Source organism: Phascolarctos cinereus, unplaced genomic scaffold, assembly GCF_003287225.1.
Source record: "Phascolarctos cinereus isolate Bilbo 61053 unplaced genomic scaffold, phaCin_HiC Scaffold_5;HRSCAF=322, whole genome shotgun sequence".
NCBI classification, from domain to species: domain Eukaryota; kingdom Metazoa; phylum Chordata; class Mammalia; order Diprotodontia; family Phascolarctidae; genus Phascolarctos; species Phascolarctos cinereus.
The window spans coordinates 33,400,735-33,419,304 of record NW_027555958.1 but is presented as its reverse complement, the minus strand read 5'-3'; the positions used below and the strand labels follow the sequence as shown (position 1 = coordinate 33,419,304).

Genomic DNA, 18,570 nt, shown 5'->3' with positions numbered 1-18,570 from the left:
AAACCTGAAAATAGTATGCTTGGATCTGCATTCAGACTCCATCGTTCTTTTTCTGGATGTGAACAGCATCTTCCATCAGGAGTCTTTTGGAATTGTCTTTAAGCATTGTGTTGCTGAGAAGAGCTAAGTCTGTCAGAGTTGATCGTTGCACAGTGTTGCTGTTACTTTGTACAATGTTCTTCTGGTTCTGCTCCCTTCACTCATCATTAGTTCATGGAAGTCTTAACTGGCAGAATATGAGGAGATACTTTTATTCAACTTTCTCCCCTCCTGACTAGTCTTTCAATGAATAAAATAGATGCAGTTATTGTAGCAGCTACACTGACCGACTGACTCACTCACTCAGACTCTTCTCCCCCCCCAACCCCCCACCCCCACCTTCCTTCAGTTTTTCAAAAGCCTTAAAATAAAACTACATCATCTCCTGCAGTAGGGGAGAGTGGGTGGGTTGGCCTAGTAGGCAGACTGGATGTTTGGAACCTTGGAAACAGGAATCAGACTAGGGAAGGACCACTGTTTATGGTTAATTTGTAGTGCTTTCACAGACTCCATTGTTTGGAAAAATGTACGAGATGGCATAGTAACCCTTTTCTTTATGATGTTGCAGGCACGGGATGTGCGCACCAATGAAGTGGTGGCCATCAAGAAGATGTCTTACAGTGGAAAGCAGTCCAATGAGGTATGTGAGAGAATTTTTATTTGTGCTACACTCTGACATGGGATTGATCAGGAAAGGATATCCTGGGGGTGCTCATATGATTTGTTTAACCTAATTTTCAAAGGCTAGAATACTGTAGAATAACCTGATAATGTAGTGACAAAAACCCTGAATTTAGGGTCAGGGTTCAGTCTCTGCTTTTAGCTCTGCAGCTTTGTATGGTTTGGGTTAAGTTACTCCACCTCTACGGGCCTGAGTTTCCTCCTGTGTCAAAGAGAGTTGACCTAGGTGGCCTCCAGGGCCCCTCTCAGCCTGCACTGTGATTCAGTGATCCTGCAAGCACACTGACCTTTTGAATTTCGTGTTTTTCTTGATGGCTCAGCTAGTACTGTGAGGTTGCCTTAGGGTCACCCTCGTAAATGGTCACCCACTGTACTGCCAGTGTAACACTGTGTATAGTCATAGACAATCCCCATTGACAGAACGAAGGCGGCCTGATAAGTAAGCTCTTATTGTAACCTTAAAATGAGCAAATAGTTGCTATCTTAGTTACTTGATAGTGAAACAAACACATTTTAAAATTAATGAAGACCAAAAAAAAATTAATGAAGGCAAATCTGTCTCCATTTCCTTATTTTAAAACCCACTGATTCCTTCAAACCCTTTTACTCTGACTTCTCTTTCCACCACTGCTCCACTGAAACTGTTCTCCCTGAAGTTGTTAATTACTTCCTTACAGCCCAACCCAGTGGCCTTTTTCAGTCTTTGTCTTCTATCAGCATTTGACACTATGAACTAACCACTCCCTGATACTTTAGCCTCCTTTGACTTCCATGACATGGCACAAATGTATTTCTCTGCCTAGCTCTTTTTTTACTTCTTTGGCTTCTCATCTTCTTCCTTTCTCTTGACAAAGTTGTCTTTGAAGGTTTTGCCCTTACCCTCTCATGTCTCTTAAAAAAATAGTAAAATAAATTTTATTGATATCTTTACTTTTATACCACAGTTGTAGTTTTAGGCAAGCCTCTCTTACCACCCATCAATCAAATCTTCCCTTGTAAAAAGAAAAATAGTAAAGCAAAACCCAGTAAGGCTAACAGCATGGACCAGTGGATGAAACATTGGATTTGGAGTTAAAAGAACCCCAACTTGAATCCTGTCTTGACCACTTGCTACCTGTGTAAACTTGGGCAAGTCATTGCATTTCCTTGGGCTTCTGTATTGTCATCCATGAAGCTGAGGGAGTTGAACTTGATTGGCCTAGAATGTCTCTTTCAGTTCTAATTTTTTTACCTCATGATTGTGTCTGAGATCTCTGTCTCTCTGTCTCTCTCTATCCCTCTTTATTCTGTTTTCTGTTCAGAGTTTGGCTTCTTTTTGTTATTCTTTTCATTTATATTATTATTGTCTTTGTATGTGTGCATGCATTTTTTATTTCAGTCTTGATCAATTCATGTTTATCAGAATTCCTCATGTTTGTAATTTCTTGTTACATAATAATATTTCATTACATTTATTTGCCACAATTCATTCAGCCTTTCCCCAGTCTATGGGAGTGCCCATTATTTGGGGTTTTTTACTGTCACAGAAATGGTGTATATCGTTCATTCCCTTCTTTCTTTGACTTAATTGAGGACGTAGGCTAAGTAGTGGAATTGGTCCGAAGAGGCCAATTCACAGCCCCACCAGCAGTTCATTAGTGTTCCTGTCTCACCATATCCCCTCCAGCATGAACTGTTTCAGCTTTGTTATTTTTATCGACTTGCTGGGCAAGAAGTGAAATCACACATTTATTTTGATTTCCATTTCTCTTTTTTTTCATGATTTGGAGCATATTTTCATATAGCCTTTGATTGCATTTCTTTTTTTACACACTGTTCATATCCTTTGACTACTTATCTATTGGAGATTTATCCCCTCTTTCTCTTTCCCCTCTCTCCTACTATCTCCAGCCTTGTACATTCTAAATACCTAATTAGGGGCAGCGAGGTGGCCCAGTGGATAGAGCACCTGCCCTGGATTCAGGAGGACCTGAGTTCAAATCTGGCCTCAGACATGTAACACTTACTAGCTGTGTGACTCTGGGCAAGTCACTTAACCCCATTGTCTAGCAAAATACAAAAACAAAAAAAAACCCTAAATACCTAATTAAATGCTCATTTGAATTTAGCTCATTCACTTCCAGGGCTTAATTTTTAACCTCTGTTCAGATGACTCCCAAATCTCTCTTTCCCATAGACTTCTCCCCAGAGATCTGTTCCTATATTTCTGTCTGCCAAATAGATATGGCTTTACCAAGATGTCTTGTTCACCTCAAACTGATCATTTCTAAAATTGAACTCATGGTTGCCTCCCCAAAACAAAACAAAACTCTACCTCTTCCCCTATTTTTAATGCCACTACTACCAATTCATCCATTTGACCTGACCTGACACTTCAGAGTAATCTTTGACACACTGTCACCTTTCATATCTAGTTAGTTGCCTGGTCCTCTGTATTATGTGTTAGGTTCGTCCTTTCTGCTTCTGCTGTAGCCGCTCTATTTCAGACCCTCCTGTGTTCTTACCTGGATTTTTGTATCAGCCTAACTGGTCTTCCTGCCTTTAGTTTTTACTTTCTTCAGTCTTTCACATTACTGCCTTTGTGACTTTTCAAAGGCATTATTTAGGCCACTGCTACTCAGAACCCTTCTGTGACTTCCAATTGCCTAATAAATGTTATAAAATAAAATATTTCATAACCTGCCTTTCACCACCCTACACAGTCTAGTGTCCTCTCTTTCTAGTCTCCCCTTTTCATTGCTTGTACTTTCTTGTACTGCACTTTCCAATCAAATTAAACTGTTTACTCAGTGTCCTTTGTGCTCTGTCTGCCTGCCCTTCTCTCTGCTTCATACCATCCCCTGTGCCTGGAATTGACCTTCCCCTTTACCTCACCCCCCCAGCCGCCTCACTCTCGTTCTTTACCTTTTCATTCAGATGTCACTTCCTGATTCTCCTAAGTGAAAGTCATCGCATCCTTCTGAGATTACTCACAGCATTTTGTCTGCATGAACTTTCTCCATTCTGCCTTGTTGTCAATCTCTTACCCTGGTTCCCACTCCATTATCCTTAATGTTGTGCACTCTTTTAGGGTAAATACTGTGTCTTGCTCTTGTCTTTGTCTCCCAGTCGTCTAATACTATTTAACAAAGCTTGTTGGGTCAAATTGAATTAAAGAGAGTATGTTCTAGAGCAATTCATTAAAATTCTGACTAGTGCTGATTAAATTCATTTCAACTACTTAAGTAGTATCTTGGTTACATAAAAACCCAAAGTGAAAAAACAAATTAACATTTATCTTCATCTAAAAATGGGTTAAGTTTTCATCTTAAAAAAGTGAAGGCTTAGCACTAGAATTTATTTTATATTTTTATAAAGTATTTAATTTTATTATGGATAGATACTTGTTAGGAATGATCACAATGAACGTGGTATTTAGTTTGCTTACCTGTAGTATTTAATAAAAGCAGACCCCATCACATCCTGAAAACTGGCAGAACTAAAAAAACAGAAACAGTCATTTTCTGTAAGGCCATGGGAAGACAGGCACCATATACATGGTTTGTAGATTCTTGAATTAGTCCAGACATTCTGGATGTCAAGTTGGAATTATGTAAGAAACGTATCTAAACTGTTGTTGTGACCCAGCAATTCCGGTCCCAGGTATATACCCCCTAATAAGTAAAAAACAATACCACGATATTCATAACAGCCCTTTCTGTGGTAGCAAAGAATTGTAGACAACATAAATGCCTATAAGATGGGTGAATTCCTTTTTTTGAAAAAAATAGTATATGAATTGATGCAATATTTTGGAAGAGTAAGAAATAATTGATAGGAGGAATTCTGAGAATGTGGATTTTTCCTCAAGGAGTGATTTTAACTAAAACAAAATATTTACTCTGCATTTATGCCAGCACTGAATAACTGAGTTGAATTCTATGTCAATATGATGTTTTACTAATAAAATTTTGTTGTCTTAGGCCCATTGAAAAATTGAGAAGAGGTTTCATATGTATCTCCCAGTTAACTTTCAAACTATGTATACATCTGTGTGCCATGCCAGTCTCCAATCTAAATTTCATGATTAAATGTTTGTATATTTTTCTTTTTCCCCCTCCATCATATCTGCTTTATAGCATCAAATTCATTTACTAATACTATATTAATAAAAATATAATCTGTACCTACTTCTCTCCTTACTGTTCTAATTACTGTGGACTATAAATAATCTGTTCCCAAGAATGAAACAGTTTATGGTAGCTTTTGTCTTTTTCCTCAAGTTGTGTATGCATATTTATAATACTTTGTGAACTTTAGAACAAATAGGCCAGGTCCATTAATTGACTAACAGTTATAGAATGTCCCTTGATTTCTAATTCTTCAAGCCTTATAGATTTGGAGCTGAGAGGGACTTCTGAGATAGCCTGTTCCAACCTCCTCATTTTACTAGGGGAAAAACAGGCCCAGAAACAGTGAAGCTCAGGATTATCTAAGTAATAAGTAGAATTACTATTTGTATCCCGTTCCTCAGACTCTAACTAACCTTAGTACTTTTCTTGCTGTACTCTGCTGCCTCTCAAAAGTAATGCATGATTTAAACAGAGAGCCAAGGGAGTGGTGCAATCTAGTCCATATTGCAGATAGAACTGTTAATGACATTTTATTCTGAGTTGTGCTTTTGTTACAGTTGGGCCAAATTGAATAGGATGTAGTTTTAAAAGTGAATATGAATGTTTCTGTCAACATATTTTTTAGTTGGAACCTGGGTTTGATTGACTTTGGTTTTACCATTTCTGCAATTGGAGGTTTAAGTAGTTAAATTGTAGCTAATATATTTTAAAAGGAAGGATGTGGAATTTCTAGGGGGGCGATAAAAAACTAAACCAAAATTATGACACATAGCCTTTTTTTGGATGGTAAGTTGCAATACAGATGGAAATAAAGTGACAAGCTGTTTCAAAAAGAAATTTCAAGTATTTATAGGCTTCCAATGATGAAAAAGATTGGTAAATCCAAAAGATTTGAGTGTCAAATTAGTCAGCCAAGGAAGATTTGAGCTTTAGTTCCTTGAGTACCTGAGTTTAACATGTGTTGAGAAACTAAAATTCTGAATATGGCCTATAAGAAGAAATTGCTTCCATTCTGATTCTAGACAAAGGTATTGATGGATTTCTGGTTCTCTTTTTAGAGTCTGTTTCAACATAGGTAAGTGTAGTTTTTGCTTGACTAGTCAACTTAGAATATGCTGAAAATACTTTAGATATTGTTTTGTTTCTCACTTTTTTATTATTTGAAGTCATCTGCTTTTAGAAAACAGTTGTCATGCCCCAGGTTGCAGTTACCCAACTGCTTACCCTCCAGTACATGAAGACAGAGAAGGAAATAATTTCTGCTTTCAGACAGCTTGTATTCTAATGGAAGAAACAACAGAGACATAGATAGAATGTGCAGAATGGACATGAAGAGAGTAAATACAAAAATTATTCTGGTTAAATAAAAGTTAACTTCATAAGTGCCAGAGTTTTGACCAAATCATCTTTTGGCACAAACAAATTATTGCTTTTCCAAAAGAGTCCTTGTGTTTCAATGCTCATAATACTTCAGTACTAGACTGAACTGAAGATGAATCTATATTTCTGTGTACATAAACACACATTTTGTAGTCCTGGTACTTTTCTACCCTCAGCTAAAAATATAGGTTGGTAAAAACTATCCGTGCTAGATACAAGACTAAAAGATCTGATTTCTAGAGAGGCAAAACCAAAGTGTCATTATAGCAGGAAGAAGTACAACAACAACCCCCCACCTCCCCCCAAAACAAGCAAACAATATTTCAAATAGATCTAGAAAATGTTCTAGACTGAGTTTTGATCAGGAAATCCAAGAGGAAGTCACAATTATTTTCTGTCAGCATAAGAGATAAGCAAGAGAAGTGTGTGGACACTGTGGATGGGGTCTGGCCAAGAGCTCACTGCACAGAGCTTCCAGAGACTGAAAGATGTCAGAGGCTCTACACCAGGGCAAGAAGAGGTCGTCATGTCCAGTGCAGGAACAGATACCAGCTAGCAGCTTTGTCTCTTACTGCCTAGCTCTAGGTCACATTTCCAGAGTAGACTGAGCAGAGAACAGCTTTTAACATATATCTATATATATTTTAAATTTCATTAAATGTTTCCCAATTACATGTAAAAAAATTTTAACAATTTTAAAAATTTTGAGTTCCAGATTCTCTCCCTCCTTCCCGCCCCTGCCCCCTCTTTGAGAAGGCAGGCACTTTGATTTAGATTATACATGTGAAGTCATGCCAAACATTTTCATGTTAGCCATGTTGCAAAAGAAAATACAAACAAAATAAAACAATAAAGTTTTTAAAAAGTATGCTTCAATCTGCATTAGAGTTCATCAGTTCCTTGTCTGAAGATTTCTTTTTTCATCAGGGATCCTTTGGAATTGTCTCGGATCATTGTCTTGATTGGAATAGCTAAGGTTTTCACATCTGATCATTATTACAGTGTTGCTGTTACCGTGTGTAATGTTTTCCTGGTTCTGCTCACTTCACTTTGCATTGGTTCAGTCAAGGGTGGGGAACCAGCAGCTTCAAAGCCATACATGGCCTTCGAGGTCCTCAGGTGCGGCCTTTTGGCTGAGTCCAAGTCTTACAGAACAAATCCTTTCATTAACGGGATTTGTTCTGTGCAGTTTGGATTCAGTCAAAGGGCTGCACCTGAGGACCTAGAGGGCCACATGTTTCATCAAGTTCCCCACCCCTGGATAAGTTTTCCCAGGTTTTTCAGAAACCGTCCTGTTTGTTATTTCTTATAGCACAATGGTATGCATTCCATCCCAATCATAGATCACAACTTGTTCATCCATTCCCCAATTGATGAGTATTCCTTCAATTTCCAATTCTTTGCCACCACAAAAGAGCTGCTATAAATATTTTTGTACAGATAAGTCCTCCAGGGGACGACTTCTAAAACAAGCAGCCACTGTGTGGCTCTGCCCTGAGGAGTAGAGTGAGATCTCAGTCTAGAGCCTGAAGAGAAGTATCCAGGGCAGGCATCTCAGACCAGAAGGAGACATATAGTTCTGTCCCTTTGAATCACTAAAGCTTTCCAAGTAGCTGAGAGCAACTGAGTTCTGCAGCTGTCTTGTGAAATGTGTAAGGGGACAAGTTCATGGGCCTGTTGCTTAGACCCAAATCCAGGTCAGGATCTTGTAGAGCTCAGACCAGTGAGGCATTGATCAAACCACTTTGGGAGCCCTGAAAGCTTACAGGTCGCCAACCTGAGCTGTCTCTGAGGTCCTAGGATGACACAACACTGAGAATCCTTAAGAAAACAGCAGCAGGAGCAGCCCAGACATTCCCTTCAGAGTGAAGCAGAGCCTAGCCCCGATATCAAGTCAGGAAGTAGGATGGAACAATGAGCAAACAAAAAATAATCTCACCATAAAAAGCTGTTATGTTGACAGGGATGGTCAAGATACAAACCCAGAAGAAGGGAATGGCTTTAAAACATCTATAAGCAAAGCCTAAAAGAAAAATATGGCACAAATTTAATTAGAATTTACATTAGAGATGAAGAGTTAAAAAGAATTAAAATTTTTTTCATAAATAAAATGGGAATGCTATGGGGGAAAAATGGAAAAGATTTGAGAGCTTTGGAAGAACAAATTGGAAAGGAAACGAGTAGCTTGGCACAAGAGGGGAAAAAACCTTCCTCAACCAACAAACTCCCTGAAAATTGGAACGGAAAAATGGAAACTAATGAATTCGTAAAACAAGAAATAATAAACCAAAATCAAAAGACTTTAAAACAAAGGAGAAAAATGTACAATTTCTCATAGCAAATGCAACTGACCTTGAAAATAAATGAAGGGGAGAAAATGTAAGGATCATCCCAGTGATAGCCATGACCAAAATGATAATCTGATAGATACCATATTTCAAGAAAGCATAAAGGAAAACTGCTCAAACCTCTTTGAACTAGTGGACAAGGTGAAAGTAGAATCTACTGGTTATCTCCTAAAAGAAACTCCCAAGTGAAAATACCCAGGAAAGAGCTTCCAGATGAAAGAACAAATATTAATTGAAGCAGCCAGAACAAAAGAATTCAGGTACCAAGGAGCCACAGTTAAGATTACACATCATTTAGCAGCTGTCACCATGAAGGAGCAGAGAACTTGAAATAGAGTGTTCCAGAAGGCAAAGAATATAGAGCCAAGAATGACTTGCCCATTAAGACTGAGTATAATTGTTTGGGGGCAGGGTATGAACCTTTAATGAAATATGAAAATATTTTAAACATTTTAAGTGAAAGGACCAGAGCTGCATAGAAACTTTGAAGTTACAACACAGGAGTCAAGAGAAACATAAAATGCCCTTTTTGTGGTGGCAAAGAGTTAGAAACTGATTGAGTGACCAACTATTAGGGAATGGCTGAACAAGTTACAGATTTATGTGTTATGTGATAGAGGACTACTGTGCTGTCAGAAATAATGAAGGGGACGATTTCTGAGAATCCTGAAAAGACTTGTATGAACTGATGTAGAAGGAAGTGAGCAGAACAGGAGAACAAAGATGATACCGTCAGACAATTTTTGAAAGATATATGAACCGTTCAATGTAGTGACTAATTATGATTACAGAAGACTCATATGAAACATGCTACCCACCTTCCAATAGAGGGGCGAAAGGATCAGAGTGCAAAGTGAGACAGATTTGTTTTTGGGCATGGACAGTGTAGAAATTGGTTTTTTAAAAAGTTTTGATTGCTGTTACCGCTGGAGAAAAATGCAAACTTGATTTAAGGAAGCCTTTGGTGGATTGATCAGCTATAACACTGAAACAATATGATAATGAACTGCAGCTAAAACAGCCTCCTCATTAGTAATCTATTCTTCTTAAGGTAATATTTGGATCTGCTGCTGATTTATTTATAATATGTTACTTTATTTACATTCAGATTGTAAAGTGTCTTTCAAAGAATGCTAAGAAATCTCATTTTTGTAAGCCAAGTTGCTATTCAAGTGTTATTACATCGTATGAAATCTAATTTTTTTTTCTTGATTACAAAAGAAAACTGAGGGACAAGGCAAAGAAAGGTTACTTAAGATCAAGGTTAAGCAAGATGCCTCAGATTCCTCAGGCTTTCTCTGCATCTGATCACCCCAAAAAATCTTCCAAAAATAATCCAATAGATTCCACATTAGAGAGTCATTCTGAGAGACCATTCGTTGGGTTTCTCTATAGATACTCTAAAACCATCCACTATTCATAGTCCATATGCTAGTGGAAAATTTAACCTCTTAACATTTTAAGAAAATAATCTTCCCCCTAATCTGGGTTGTTTTATAAGTTCCATTGAGTTATATAGCATCCATTTTTAATTAGGTCTGCATCTCTACCAGTTTCAGATACTACATTGTATGTGGTAGAGAGGCTTAGAAACTGTCTTTGCTCTTGCTGAAAGCAGAGATCTGCCCATCCCTGTTTGCCCAACTAAATAGCAGGTTGATCTGGATGCCAGATGAACTCACATCCTATAATATATTGCACAGAACTTGAAATAGCCTATGAAAATATCTGTTTACACTAAATCTGTTTACATCTGGTTTCTAGTAACCCTTTGAATTTTGTGAAAACAATGAGTGGCTGAATATCAGAACAGTTTCTTTAACAGTCAAAGTAGAGTAGAGACATCTTCACAGAACATTTCTTATTAGAGTTAATAAGAACTTAGAGAGTTCTTTTTGGGATACATTAAATATCAGCATGATACAGTGAGTTAGGGTGGCCTGAGTTAAAACCTGAACTCAGAGACTTACTGGCTGTATGGCCCTGGACAAGTCACTTAGTCTGTCCCCCTCAGTTTCCTCCTTAGTAAAGTGGAAATAATAATAGCATTTACCTCCTAGGATTGTTACTAAGATAAAATGAGATAGTAATTTGTAAAGGACTCTGTAAACTTTAAAGCACTATAAAAATGCTAGTTATTATTATTAGACAATTTTAGCTGCATAATCCTACTGATGTAAGGTATCTCGGTGATGGCATGGTTTAGTGTGAATGCCAGTAAAGTCCTTAAAATAAGGTAGAATGCTAAAAAGGATCAGGACCTTGAAGCAGATGCTGGTCACTCGGTTTCAGGTGTAGACAGATGGACTCTAGGTTTGGTGGCCGTGACTAGTAGAAGTTAGCTCTGAAAAGTGAATTTTAATTTCTTATTTTAATATCTGCTTTTAATATCTTATGCCCAAATCTTAGCCAAAGGAAATTAGCTTCTCCTGATTGTTTTCTTTCTTACAGAGCACTTGGTTTTAAAGTTTTAATTACTTAAAAGTAAGTTTACCTGAATTTAGTATCTTAATTTTTGGCATAGTAAATCAGGAAGACCTGTTGAGATTATGTTAGGAACCTGTAAATTATGGAAGGTATAACTTCATTTACATGTAAAAACTTTGATATTTTGCAGAATTTTTTTTGTATCTTATTTTTTCCCAATTACATGTAAAGATAGTTTTCAGTATTCATTTTTGTGAAATTTTGAGTTCCAGATTTTCCTCCTTCCCTCCCCTCTCTCCAAGACAGCAAGCAATTTGATATATTTTATACATGTATTATCATGTTAAACATATTTCCACATTAGTCATGCTGTGAAAAAAGAATCAGAACAAAAAGGAAAAACACGAGAAAGAAAAAAACAAAAAAAGAGTGAAAATAATATGCTTTGATCTTCAGACTTCATAGTTCTTTCTCTAGATGTGGTTAGCATTTTCCATCACTATTCTTTGGGAATTGTCTTAGATCATTGTACTCCTGAGAAGAGCTAAGTCTGTCGTAGTTAATTGTCACACAGTGTTGCTGTTGCTGTGTACGGTGTTCTCCTGGTTCTGCTCATTTCACTCAGTATCAGTTCATATGTCTTTCCAGGTTTTTCTGAAATCTGCCTCCTCATCATTTCTTATTGAACAATAGTATCGCATCAGATTCATATACAACAGCTTGTTCAGCCATTCCCCAATTGATGGGCATCCCCTCGATTTCCAGTCCTATGCCACCACAAAAAGAGCTTGCAGTATTTGTTTAAAAGAGATGGCGGTGAATTAAAGGACTAGATTGGTCTTTGAGGGGAAAAAACCTAAATGCCCAAATGCTGACATTTTCTTTCTTTTAAAAAATTTTTATTTATTCTTAACATTCATTTTCTAAAAATAATTTGAGTTACAAATTCTCTCCCTCCACCTGCCCCCTGGTCTTGAGAAGGTAAGTAATAATATCAGTTATACATGTGAAGTCATGCCAAACATTTCCATATTAGTCATGATGGCCTTCCCTCTCAAAAAAATCCCAAGAAACATAAAGTGAAAAGATTATACTACAGTCTTCACTCAAAGTTCATTAGATCTGTCTCTGCAGGTGGATAGCATTTTTCATCATGTGTCTTTTAAAATTGTCTTGGATCATTATCTTGATAGAAGTAGCTAAATTTTTCACATTTAATCATCTGTACAATGTTGCTATTTGTTTGTATAATGTGTTCCTGGTTCTGCTTACTTCATTTTGTCTTAATTGGTTTCTTAGAAACCATCCTGCTCACCATTTCTTATAGCATAGTAGTGTTTCATCACAATCATATACCACAATTTGTTCTGCCATCCCCCAGTAGATGGACATCCCCTCAATTTCCGATTCTTTGCCACCATTATAAAGAGTTGCTATAAATATTTTCATACAAATAGGTCCTTTTCCCTTTCCTTTGATCTCTTTGGGATACACACCTTGGGTCAAAGGGTGCACACAGTAGTTTTATAGGCCTTAGGGCATAGTTCCAAATTGTTCTCCCGAATGGTTTGGACCAGTTTAAGACTCCACCAACAGTGAATCAGTGTCCCAGTTTTTCCATATTCCCTCCAGCATTTATCATTTTCTTTTTCTGTCATGTTAGCCAATCTGACAGGTGTGAGATAATGCCTCAGAACTGTTTTAATTTGCATTTCTTAATAATTATTGACATAGAGCATATTTTCATATGACTGTTGATAGCTTTGATTTCAGAAAACTCCCTGTTCATATTTTTTGACCTTTTATCAATTGGGGAATGACTCTTATTTTTTTTTTATAAATTTGGCTCAGTTCCTTATATATTTGAGAAATGAGGCCTTTATCAGACAAATTTACTGTAAAAAATGTTTTCCAGTTTCCTGTCTAATTATTTTGGCTGCATTGGTTTTTTTGTGGGTCATTTTCTTTCAGTGTTTAGTGCGTGTATAAAATTTTAATCAAAATTCTAGTTGCTAATTGATCTCCTCTCTTGTAAGACTTTCTTTTATAGACAGAGTAAACATTTTACTGAGGTAATGTGCCCTCCATGGGGCCAATTTTAGTTGGACATTTTAAAACTTAAGTTTTAAACTCTATGAAGAAAATACATTGTTATGTAGTTGTGTCACTAGTATTCCTTCTAGGGAAGTTTTGTTGTTTTTGTTTCATTTTAACATGCTTTGAAACAGTGACTGTTGACACTTTCTATGGATTCTTTTTTTACAGAAATGGCAGGACATTATTAAGGAAGTCAAGTTTCTACAGAGAATAAAGCATCCCAACAGCATAGAGTACAAAGGGTGCTATCTGCGCGAGCACACGGCATGGGTGAGTGTTCTCTCTGCCTCCTGTCCTGTTAGGTGGCTGGGTTTAGGTTAATTCAGAATGTAGTTTGTTCAGCAGAGCTACTTGACAACTCAGTCGTTCTTTTTTTATTTTTTATTTATTTTTTTAAATATAAATTTATTTTTGGTTTTCAACATTTACTTCCACAAGATTTTGAATTCCATATTTTCACCCATCTTGCCCCTCCCCCCACCCCAAGATGGCATGCATTCTGAATACCCCTTCCCCTAGTCTACCCTCCCTTCTATCTCTCCCCTGCCTTCTCTTATCTCCTTCCCCTTCTATTTTCCTGTAGGTCAGGATAGATTTCTGTACCTCATTTCCTGTATTTCTTATTTCCTAGTTGCATGTAGAAACATTTTTTTAAACATGTGTTTTTAAAACTTTGGGTTCCAAATTTTCTCCCTTCCTCCCACCCCACCCACCCTCAATAAAAAGGCAAGCAAGTCAATACAGTTATGCAAAACACTTCCATAGTAGGCATGTTGTAAAAAACTAACTCTATTTCCCTTAATCCTATCCTGTGCCCCACCCCCATTTATTCTATTCTTTCTTTTGACCCTGTCCCTCCTCAGAAGTACTTCCTTCTAATTACCCCCTTTCCCAATCTGCCCTTCTCTCTATCATCCCCCTGCTCTCTTGTCCCCTTCCTCCCCTATTTTCCTGTAGGGTAAGACAACTCAGTCATTCTAAGAAAGGGAGGTTCAGAACCTTTAGATGTCAGAGGAGTAGGGAATGAATTTCTGGGATGTTTCGAACTTAACCAGAATTGCTATAGTTTTCAAAAATTCAAATTCAATTTATGCACAAATTAGAATTTTTTATCTTGTTGTCTTAGAAATGAGTTTTTCAAATGATTCTGTTCTATTCAACAAGAATGTATCAAGTGCTGAATATATGTACCAGATACTGTGCTTGGTGCTAGGGAAACAGACAATGAGAAATGGTCTCTGCCCTCAGGGAGCTTGTATATAACATCACACATGTCTGTATGTGCAGAGTGATTTTGATGGGAGTGTAGAATGATCGGGATAGGTGCCTGTGGAAGGCGGCAGCTCCCGAGCTGTGCAGCTCGACAGGGGCCTGGCAGAAGGTGCAGAAAGAAGCAGGAGATGGTGCATCCTCTATGAGGAGAATGAGCCAGTCAGTGTAGCTGGAGTGGAGGGGAGGTGAGCAGGAGGAGGTGAGCATAGAAAGAGACTTTGGAAGCAGAAAGTGGAGGGCACTAAGTCATAAGCAGAGAGGTTTGCATTGTTTTCTGTCAGACCCAGGACAGTGCGTCTCACACTTTCTTGTTTTATGCCGTTGAATGTGAGTGAATTGAAAGCACTTGTCATCCGGTCAACAGTCACCATTGAGTAGAACTTTTGGCTGAGGATCATTTCTTGCCTGTATCATTTTTCAGGATAAGTGTAGACAGCTAGGTGGCATGAGTGCTGATGTCAGGAAGACTTGAATTTGAATCCTGCCTTTAATACTTATTAACTTTGTGACCCTGGGCAAGTCAGTTAACAACTTCTCATCTGTAAAATGGGAATCATGATACATACCTTCCAGGGTGGTTGGGAGGATTAAATGAGATAACGTTTATAAAGTGCTTTTCAAATTTTAAAACACTGTGTAAAAGCTGGCCATTATCATTATTATTATTATTATTATTATTATTATTATTATTATTAGAGAAAAACTTGAGTGTAATATCTAAAGCTTAGTATTGGTAAATTTTGTCCTCTTGTTGCCATTGAAGTGTAAGGGGTTTTTGCTTTCTGGATTGGCCCAGTCAGTCACTGTTGGAGGTTTACCAAACAAAGATTCTGAATTTGAAAAGTTCTGTGGCAGAAAAGAAGTGTGAAGCAGTGTCTGGACAGGCAGGTTCAAAACCAGAAAGCCTTGCCTCAAATCCTATCCCCATCACATCTTAGGTATGTGACACCAGGCAAATCACAGAACTACTCAGTATCCAATTCAAACAGAAATGATCCGCTTGAGCTGCAGATTGATTTATTGAACTACAAATTAACATTATCTGTCTTTGTATTTCTTATTTAGTTTGCTAAACACTTTCCAGTTATATTTTGATCTGGTTATTTGGGGGCCATGCTGAAGTGAGTTGTGAGTTGGACACATCTGCTCTGTGCAGAGGGGTTCATTACCTGAGAATTCCCTGTACAACAGAAATCACATGCCTCAACCCTGTCATCCATTCCCTGAATCTGTAAGCCATTTGAATAGAGGGTGTCATTGAATAATGTCCAAGTTATAACCCATACAGCATTGCTGACCTCATCATAGAGTGTCCTGGAAAAACAGGACGGTAGCAAAAGGCCACTGAAAATAGACAATCTTATAGGAGAAGGGATAGTTTATTCCAGAGGAACGGTGTTATAAATGGACAGTTAGCTGTATGATATTTGATTAGGAGCTATTGGACTTCACTGAAGAATACTGGTCCAAACGGGCGCTCTCTGAGCTTTTGTAAAAGCTGTACCCATGGGATCAGGAGGCTGTACTTAGGGCATCTAAGAGTTTCTCTTATATGTAAAAACATTCAGCAAACCTTGGAAAGGCTTAAAGAGACATATACTCCCCACTCCTGCCATCCCACCATTATATATATTTCATTTTTTATGTTAAGCTTTGACTGGCCTTGAAACCTTCACTCACAGCTTAAACCATTCAACTGCTTTGAGTATTACCTTTTTTATTTTGAGCATAAACCTGTTTTACTTTTTATGTAGTTTAAGAGGTCTTACAATGTTTTTATGATTATTTTCATGCAGCTTGTAATGGAATATTGTTTAGGATCAGCCTCAGACTTACTAGAAGGTAAGTTTCTTTTTATTCTTAAAGTGATGAAATTGGAGAGTTCCATTGGAAGATTTCCCAAAAGTGAATTTTTAATTTAGTGAAATAAAAACTACAGAAATGATGGAAAATAGAGAAAACTGTAGCTTTTCTTTTTCTAGATTTACAGAATGGTATATTTTAGTGCCATAAAATTGTACTATTTAGAGCCATTACTTTCCATTACTGCCATTGGGCTAGGTTCTTCTCTTACACTTTGAAGACCCTATTTTAGCACATGGTACCAGTAGCAGAACTAGGTCTTTCCTTTGAGGTCAGAACTTGAAGGGATTTTTGCTGGTACTTATATTTCTTAAGAACCCTAGCACTGTCCTGGCAAGTAAAAATTTTGAATAAGAGCTACAATTTTACAAACTGAACTTGGTGATTCTCTACTTATATGCTTGTGTGGTTATGCTTTGTCATGTTGGAAATGCTTAGTTTTCTCACCTCCCTCTCTTGCCCCACCATTTTCAGACTTCATTTTTTTGGGGGGGTACTATCAAAGAATGTGAATTACATAGGTACTTTTAATAATTCATTTTCAACAAATTCTTTTAAGTTCACAAAAAGCCGTTACAAGAAGTGGAAATAGCAGCGATCACACATGGTGCTCTCCAGGGATTGGCCTACTTACATTCTCACAATATGATCCATAGGTAAGTGTTTTGAGAACCAACTACATATCTTCCCCCCCCCCACGCACACACTCATGCATGCACGCACATGTGCACACACACATACACGATTAGTTTGCTCAATTTACCATAGCTTAGTCACCCTTGTAGTGAATTTCTTGTTGTTATAGCAAATTCAGTGTTTTACAGAGTTAAAAATTTTAAGTTTAATTGTAGTTTTTTATAGAAATAGCATGTTTTAGAATGATGAACTAAACTGGTATAGTAAAACAGCAACACAACAGTTACCTCATTTCTGCCTTGTGTTTTTGTTTGCAACTATTGGGATTTCTTGAGTGTGTGAGACTTAGGAACTTAATATGGTAGAAATTTGCTCATCATTATTCCTTGCTATAAACAATTTAATTACCTTTGAATGTGTGGTAATTGGATCTTTGAAAATTAAATTTTAAAAAAAGAAAATTAATTAGAACCTTATTCAGAAGCCATTTATGGGGATTTCCCCCACTATTTAGATTACTTTGGGAGGCAGAAATGATTTCCGTGTAAAGCTTTGGAAGGAAGCTAACTCTTCTTCAAGATTTTTGAGAACATCCTTGGGATCTATTAAGTGATGGTGTTTGTGTGCATGGGACCTCATAATTGTTTGATTTTTATAATAGAGTACATTATACAGTCCAGTGTGTGTACCATCCAATTAGAATACACTACCCATGGAAGGACAGTGTATTTGCAATAGGATTCTGCCTTCCTAAAGAAGTAGATTGGAATGTAACTTGGTAGTCAGAGCAGTATTACATCAGTAGGTTTTAGAAATTATGGTTTTAATTTCTGTCTAGGACTTAGGAAGTAATATGATGATGGCTTGTAGAGACAAAAAATGTTTTACCTTTTCCCCGTAGAGGTTTTTTGCAGTTGTGGGCATGCATTTTTTTAACTCCTACTTAAATTTATTCTTAACCATTATTTATACAAATAAACTGAAACTCAAAATATAAATCTTTATCTTATAATTAACTAATTATCTGTAGTTCTTTTCCCCCTCCCTTGTTTTTTTTTTCTTTTAATTCTGAAGCTTTTTTTGTTTGTTTTAATCTCTACCCCGAATGTTTCATAGAACATAATTATTTTGATTTTTTTCTCCTTTCTTTGGAGAATTCTTATTTGATCCTTATCATAATCTGAGAAAAGCAAGATATGTAATTATCTTATGTTCCTTAATCAGAGATATCAAAGCAGGAAACATCCTCCTGACAGAGCCAGGCCAGGTAAAACTTGCTGACTTTGGATCTGCTTCCATAGCATCTCCTGCCAATTCCTTTGTGGGGACACCATATTGGTAAGAATGTTTTTCTGTTGATGGTGGTCTTAACCGGACTAGTCAGTGTGTCTAGTTAGTATGACAAGTTGAACTTGATTCAGTTTGGAATTATTTTCATTTGGAAGGGAGTGTATAGTGAGAGATGCCTGAGAACACCTAGGGGAAATGGGTAATATTTTTTATCTTTCCTCAAAGCATACCATATTGAAGATCCTTACACTTTTAAGGGCTGGCCCCAGAACACCTGATTGCTGTCCACTCTCAGGTATCCAGGGTTAGAGCAATGCTCTTCTCAGACCTCAGATGGTCTGCTTCTTTCCTCATTGTTTTACTTGACACTTTCGGGAGACTTTGGGGATGGGAAGGAAAAGTAAGTGAAGCAGGTTAGTAAATTG

The 18,570-nt window shown here is 37.3% G+C and overlaps 1 protein-coding gene across 1 annotated transcript in view; it reads left to right on the top strand.

Annotated features, from left to right (window-relative positions):
* The window catches only part of TAOK1 (TAO kinase 1), a 147,704-nt gene that overhangs the window by 87,931 nt on the left and 41,203 nt on the right, over positions 1 to 18,570 (top strand). The window contains exons 3-7 of the mRNA XM_020963378.2: positions 608 to 679; positions 13,253 to 13,354; positions 16,153 to 16,198; positions 16,779 to 16,875; positions 18,080 to 18,193. Coding sequence (XP_020819037.1) covers positions 608 to 679; positions 13,253 to 13,354; positions 16,153 to 16,198; positions 16,779 to 16,875; positions 18,080 to 18,193 — 431 coding nt within the window. The remainder of the gene's footprint in view (positions 1 to 607; positions 680 to 13,252; positions 13,355 to 16,152; positions 16,199 to 16,778; positions 16,876 to 18,079; positions 18,194 to 18,570) is intronic.